General features: G+C 35.8%; 1 protein-coding gene across 2 annotated transcripts; it reads right to left on the reverse strand.

Moving 5' to 3' along the window:
* Positions 1-907: 907 nt before the first annotated feature.
* Positions 908-6,999, reverse strand: LOC117624161 (proton pump-interactor 1-like). 2 transcript variants are annotated; one of them, XM_034355302.1, is made up of 8 exons: positions 6,694-6,999; positions 5,610-6,003; positions 4,333-4,521; positions 4,059-4,235; positions 3,739-3,933; positions 2,252-2,350; positions 1,617-2,147; positions 908-1,519 (listed from the first exon to the last, which is right to left on the reverse strand). In XM_034355302.1, exons 2-8 carry the CDS (start codon positions 5,964-5,966, stop codon positions 1,208-1,210), a joined length of 1,860 nt encoding a protein of 619 aa, XP_034211193.1. In that variant the 5' UTR covers positions 5,967-6,003; positions 6,694-6,999; the 3' UTR covers positions 908-1,207. The 2 variants fall into 2 exon arrangements, with proteins under 2 accessions (XP_034211193.1, XP_034211194.1); XM_034355303.1 differs by lacking the exon at positions 6,694-6,999 and adding an exon at positions 6,506-6,624.
* Positions 7,000-7,382: the final 383 nt, after the last annotated feature.

The raw sequence follows: 7,382 nt of genomic DNA on the forward strand, positions 1-7,382 counted from the left end.
ACTGAACCTTAAGCAAATTATAACTTATTATTACTTGTAATATACATTCCAAAATCAATGGACACTTTATATTTTCTTCTTTCAATCTCCCTACCCAAGCAACCAAACAGCTAATGAGGAATGATCTTTCCTCGTCTTCTCACTAATTTCATTCACAAACATTCCCTTCTCCCCAACTCCTCCTCCGTTAAATCATCACCTTTCGCTTCATTCTACCCTATCATGGCAAAAAGAAAAAACTTTCTTGTATAAGGGATAGTACTGTTTTGGTGTGTGTATGTGAGAAATTCATTCTCCCCTATAATTTAGACTATCGCTTGTACTCAAAAAACTTTATATATTCTTAATTATATAGAATGGATTTACCCAACACAGCCTAGACAACGGATATCGGTTAACTCGTAAGACGGATAAGCTAGTATGAATGCAAAAAGAATTAGACATTAGGGGCGACTATTCCATAGATGACGAGCCATCCAATACAAATAGACATTATGGGCGCAAAAACAGTGTACAAAGTCCTTGCATCCGAGTTGCATCCGAGTTCCGTACATTAGAATAGTTTGAACTCATAAATAATAAGAGCCAAAAAGTGGAGTGAAGCACACCGGACTGACCAAGTCGGGTAGTGCAAGTTGATTCAGTTACCCGGTTATTTATCCACCCTTCGTGTTACTAATTAATGGATACATATGACATAAAAAAAGAAAAAAAAAATTGTCCTAAACATGTGATTTTCCCTTATTCATGCAAGTTGGAGAAAAAGCACTGAGCTTTACTGATGCACTATACCTAAATCTTCAACATTGCAGATACAACTAATAAGCTTAGTGCATGCGCGTAGGGAAGTTAGTTTTGGAGTGCATTTACCATCCCCATATTTATATTGATCTGGCTAACCCAAAAATAAAAATAAAATGGCAAAACCATTCAAGCTTCGATAAAGATAACATCCATGAAAAGGGGAGAGTCAAAATTTGAAATTACATCAACAAAACCAAATGTATGCTTCTTCTCCATTGAAAGATAGTTTCGACTGAGCTACCACCAACATTATGAGTTTTGAGTCCATCCTGAGCCTGACACAGGATGTAAAGAACAGGAACAACTTACTTTAACTAATAGAAAGACCTAGTCATTTGCGTGCTTCTCAAGCAGAAAACTTTTAGATCTCGACCCTTCTCTACCTTGTTCCCGTTTAAGTTCCTCAAAGAAGATAATGGTAACCGAGTGCTAGAAAAAACACAACTAAGAAAGCAGCAGGTGCAGCCCATAACCAATAGTTAGTACTCGACTTCTTCCGCTTCAGAATGGCCTTCGGAAGTGACTCTGTACCTCTTGGTCGACCTCTATTTCTCAGATTGCTATCCTTTTGCACCTTAGCCTTTGCAAGGACAGGAGCTTCAACATTTTCAGTTACCTTTTCTGGTTCTGCAGCCTCAGCAACTGCTTCTGTCGGCTCCTCAGGTTGGGTCTCAGGTGCAGATGAACCCTTCTTCTTTGCCTTCTTTTCACGCTCCTGAGTGAAGTTGAATTGGTAACTAATGTCAGTTTCTAACTTCAAGCAGATTAACAAAGAGCAAGTAACAAGAATAAACAAATAAATAAATAATTTCCTTAAGCTTCTTTTCAGCCTTTTCAGCTTCCTTTTGAGCTCTAATAGCTGCTTTAGCTGCATCTTTCTCTGCTTTCTTCTTCTTCCTTTCCAAGGCCTGCTTATTTTTTTCAATTTCCTCTTGTCTTTTCAACTCCTTCAACTTTTCTGCATCAACTTTATTGTCTTTTGGGGTACTCTCCTTTGTCTGCTTTTCAAGCCCAGATATATCCTCGTCTGCTACATCAATATGCTCTTCAACAGATTTTGGACCCGTTGCTTTATTTTTGGCATCTTTCTGAGCCTTCTGCACAGGCAAAGTATCCGGTGGAGCAGATCTGGTATCTTCCCTAACTGGTTTTGAATTAGCTTTTGATGCTGTCTCTACTACAGGGGCTCCAGATGCTTCCACAGCTACCAATGGCTTCTCATCTGGGTTTCTTATACGCCCATCCCTACTCATTTGCCGCCTATCCAGAGCTGGCAAAATTCTTTTCTCATAATCATCTCTAAAATCCTTGTTACTGTTCCAGAGGGCCATAAATTTCTCAACCTAACCAAAAAAAAAAAATTAATTTAGAATGCAGCTTCTACATTGATAATGGTGGAGTTAACTTAGTATAAACAATGAAAATATTCATTTTGCATTTGGCAAACCTCTGCATGAGAAAGTTCTTCAAGTGCTTTAATATCTTTTGTAACAGCAAGATTTCTCGCTTTGGTCAAAAGCATACGGCTTTGGTAAAAGCAGGCATTCTGAAAATCAGTTCAAATTAATTAAAGGGTGACCATCACATACATAGATAAAATACAACCATTCATGTCAGAAGGGTAACTTAATGATGTGGGCATTAAGAAAATACTACTTTGGCATGCCTACAATTTTCCTGTTTGTAAGAAAATACCATATACTATATTAAGAAAAAAGCAAATCAGACACAGAGGTAAGCACAAGTGAGAGATCTGAAACAAATAAAATGGTTTACCAATTTGCGCATTTACAATTTTAAAAAATCATATTGCAAAATAGTTAATGAGTGGTTATCTACCAAAAGAATAAACTCTTTTAAACCAAAAACAGAATAAAATTCAACTAGATTTCATACAAAATTTCCAAATTCCAACATGATTCTTCAAACACATCCCTCAGCAGTTTTCAACTATTATAAGTAAACTCCACAAGACACTAAATTTTTAAGAAGAAAAAAGGACTGATGCAAAATGTTGCCAACAAGAAACGAAAACAACACGAGTTATAAGCAACCAGTAAACAAGGTACAAATGAGAAGCAATAAATAGAAAGCATACGTAACCCTAATTACCAGCAACTTTTGACTGTTTGAATTAAAAAGTGAATGCAACCAGTGATTTGAGCATGTTTTCAGATTCAGCACTACCCTCCCTACAGTAAATGACAATTTATGACCCATGTATAAATTTTCAGAGACAGAGAGAGAGAGTCAAGCAATGAGCAAAGTCAAAATGTATCTTTATACAAAAGAACAGAAATGTTGGACTGAGATGACTATTCCAATATACACTTTGCATATTAACCTAGTGTGAATCCAAAACCCTTCAAAGATCGCAAAAGGAAATGTGACAACCTTAGTTGAAAAGATTCAATTAAAGCTTCAAAAAACCCCTCTCAACAATAAACATATTGGATTGTAAAGTAAAAGCCAAAAGAGGAAACATAAGAAAACTATTCACTTGCTACTACTCATCCAGTACATTTCAATCACTAAAACTTCATCTATGTACGTAAATACCCAACCTTTCCTTGAACCTTTCCGCGCCCAAAAAAAATGCTTCTTTCAGCATAACAGGCGGTTCTGAAAATAATTGTTTGCAGTGGAAAGTTAACAAACCAATAAGATCAGAACATCCCAATATTAGAGACTTACAGTTGACCCAATCATTCATCTAGCACCATTTTGGCCACATAGTTACAACAAAAGCACAAGGAACCTGGCTTGCAATATTGATGAAATAACAAACAATACTTCGAGATTTTGACTAACAAAAATAAAGTGAATTTAACTCGTACACAACTGGGAAAATCCACAGCTTTTGATAATCGGCACGAGAGAGAGAGAGAGAGAGAGAGAGAGAGAGAGGGGAACCAAAAATGAAGTAAAACTTACATCCTCATCACGCTGTTTCCGAAGTTGAAAAATGCTATCACGTGCTTTGTCCCTCTTCTCAGTCACAATACTCAGCTCGTCCTGTAATGATGAAATTTCCTTATCTATGGCCTTCACTGCATCATCGAGTTGCTTAATTTTGGACCTAACTGCTTGTTGCTCCTTTTTCACTCCATCTAAATCACCACCCATAAGCTACAAACACACGATTTTGCAAATGATTAGTATACCTTACATAATTATGAGATTCTGCACAATTCATGAACGGATTGAAACATAAAAAGCTCAAAAAGATACAAGTCAAATCAAAATCCCCTTACTTTAACTTGGTCCTGAAGGGCCTCTTTGGGAGCCACTTTCTCAATCTTTGCTATCATGGCAGCATTAGCAATAACTTGTGTCCTTGTGCTCTCAAGAGTTCTGATCTCTTTAAGTATTTTCTTTTCCTCCTTCAATTCAATGCTCTCATGTTGTATGATATACTGCAACCCCTGGATCTGTTTCCAACAGTATTTAAAGAGTGAAAAAGGCAAGAAGTCAAAAGAGCAAACTGATGGATTCAGAGCTGGAAAAAGCTTAAAAAAGAAAGCATACACGACTGTTGAGCTCTTCCTCAGATGAACACAAACCACCATTACGACTAGCATGGTCTGCACTGCGCAGCTGTCCGAGTGCCTGCTGCAGAGGCTGTAAATCCTTAAACTTCTCATCCACAATTGATCTAATCTGCCTGTTGTCATCTCTCAGAGCCTTAATCTGCTCAACCAACTCTCCTCTATCGGTCTGTAGAAAAAAGAGGAGGGGGACAATACAGTGAAATCAGAGGTTCATTCTTCTAAAATTTAAATAAATAAATCCATTCAATCAACTTATTTCCATATTTTTTCATTTTGATACTGCATATTAATTTAGATCAGCTTGAGCAAACAGGCACCCCAACATTGTTATAGAACGGAACAAAACACAATATTGAACAAGTACGACACTGAATTGAATCTATAACATATTTCCATAAAAGATCGAACAAGTCCAAAAACTTCTTTAAAAGTCAACATATGTGTGTTCACACAAACTAGGGTAGTAGTTTAGGTAGGATAAAGGATGGTTTTTTTTTTTTCAAAAAACAAAATTGTCGTTATTTAGTTAGTGATGTATAAGAGGGACACTTCAGAAAAACAGAGAAGTATGAAAACCAGAGGAATCTGCTCATCATAATAGCAGTGATATTATATATACACATATAATGTATGTGCACACACATGCAGTATACATTCATTTTTCACATCAACTTTATGATCAATTTCGTATTTTTCGCATTGGTAGAAAGCTAGTTCAAAAATCTAACTACCTGCCAACCCATTTGCCAATTGTACAAAAGAAAGCCAACTTACAACTAGTGTCAATAGCTTACTACGAAAGCTATGAGGACCGCTTGTGAAAAAGCATAAAGACTCGCCTCTATATGTTTCTATGCTGTTCTTCTATAGTACCAATACCTGATTAGCTTCTACTACTTCTGACAATTTATTCATTACTATAAGTTTTAAACATCTCTTTTCTTCTCCATTGAATCTCTCAATTGGTCTTCCACTTAAAAACTGGTAACTTTGGCGTGACTATACATGCAACCATAGCATCCCCTCTGCCTTTTGTCTCTAAATTTTTGCAGATGAAATGAAAGATTTGATTAAAGAAGAGTTGCAGATGTTCTCTAGTGTTTTCCAAATGAAAATTTATGCATTCATGGGTGTCTTTGAGCATAAATTTTATAGTTCTACGATCGTATATCAACCGCATTTAATACTATTAAGGAATAAAAATCTCAAAAGAACAAATGAGATTCACGAATAAAGTCATAAGCTTCAACTCACCCTTTTTGCTTTTAATGCGTCAATGATCTGAGATCGGGCATTATTCCTAGTCTCCACCTCTCTAGAAACCTGGTCAACTTTGGCTTTTATTTTTGGATCATCATATGTCTGGTACCTGACAAAATAAAAAGAATGAGTCTGCTTTGGGGCAGGCCACTCATCAACTGCATCCTTCGGGAAATTTGCAACTGAAACCTCGTTCACTTCCTTTTTAACCGATTCATCACCATGTGATCCAAATTTTATGGGCTCATTTCCTTGATCCAATTTCCCATTTTCGTTGGCAGAATGCCCTCCTTCAGTCATAGCCCCCGCTGGTCCTTGGACCGCCTCAAATCCCACAATTTCAACACCCATGCCTTCCGCCAAAGAACAGCCTTAGAAACCGAAAGTCCTGATGTAAAAGGCAATATCATGTTATATAAAGAAAAATAACGAAAACCCAGTCCAAATCTAGATTTGATTTAGCGGGCTTCTAGTTGAATAGATCACAGGGTTAACCGGCATATGCTTCAAGATATCACATTTTAATCGATCATATGAATACCTAACTAATCTGAAAATTACCGACTTCAATTCAGATCATCAAAACAAACAAATCAAAAAATTTGAATCAAAATCAAGCATTATCTGGAGTGCATGAGCAACTAAAAGCTTCATAGATCATAAAAACTAAACAAATACAAAATTACCCCAACACTCAAAAGATGTAAGTGCAGCCTCTAGATGCATTCAATCTATTGATTTTTCATTCAAGAAAAAAAATTATGATTTTTCAAGGAAAGAACAAACAAATCTGAACAGTTACGCCCGTATCGCAATCAAGAAGCACAACGATAGCAAAGAAAAACGCATTAAATGACAGATTCAATACATTCAAAAAGATCGGGACTTACATCAAACAAGCAACAAAATCCAAAAAAATTAACCCAAAATATCTGATCTAAACACAATTCTTTTACCAAGAACAATTGAGAGCAATCGGATTAACCCATTAACCAAAATTTAAAAAAAAAAAAAATTGAAGAAAACAGAATTGAAGCCAGAGGGAGATAGAGAGGTTGAGAAAATAAGGGATTCTTACCAGAAACAGAAACAGACGGAAGCAGTAAAAGAGAGAGAGAGGGAGACAAAGAATATCCTTTTGTAAAGAAAAGGGCCCCCAAAACCTAGTTTAGGAAAAACCCAGAAATGAAAAAAAAAATATTATGGTCAAGATCTCCTTTCCTTTTATTATTTCCCCTTCTCTTCTTCAGACCCACCCTTTTTCCTTCCCTTCAAAGTCTCTCTTTCTTGTTCCAATTTTCGAGAGAGAGAAAGAGAGAAGTGAGTGACTATATTTACTTTGTATTTATTTAGGGAGAGACATTTCAGGTGAAGCAGATTATTTTGGCTTTGTTTTACCTTCTACAATCAGTAATTATGCTTGGACTAAATGGAACGGTTTCCTGCCTCCAGTTACAAAATAATAAAAAGTGGCAAAATAACCACTAATGTAATGATTTAGAGTAAATTATTCTTTGGGAAAAATTCTGAGTTCGAGTTCTACATTCGTGTAGTGTATGTGTTTAATCTACTATCGTTCGTTTCAATAGGAAATGTCCTAAAAATAATAATGAGCTACTTTTAGTCAAGAGATACTTCCTAAATCGTAATGAAGAGTTTTTTTTTTTTAATTGAAATACCAAAATATATTTTAAAGGTTTGTAGTGCCTATATTTAATATATAAATATTCAAAATTTTGATTTTAGAATCACAAGAAAAATAGTACA

The sequence above is a fragment of the Prunus dulcis genome, chromosome 4 (assembly GCF_902201215.1).
Source record: "Prunus dulcis chromosome 4, ALMONDv2, whole genome shotgun sequence".
Taxonomy (NCBI): Eukaryota; Viridiplantae; Streptophyta; class Magnoliopsida; order Rosales; family Rosaceae; genus Prunus; species Prunus dulcis.

Coding starts and splice junctions, on each gene's coding strand:
- LOC117624161 (XM_034355302.1), bottom strand. CDS start 5,966: ATGGGTGTTGAAATTGTGGGATTTGAGGCGGTCCAAGGACCAGCGGGG. Junction 4,522..5,609: donor ACGCATTAAAAGCAAAAAGG/GTGAGTTGAAGC, acceptor TTTTTTCTACAG/ACCGATAGAGGAGAGTTGGT. Junction 2,148..2,251: donor AAGAACTTTCTCATGCAGAG/GTTTGCCAAATG, acceptor TTTTTTGGTTAG/GTTGAGAAATTTATGGCCCT.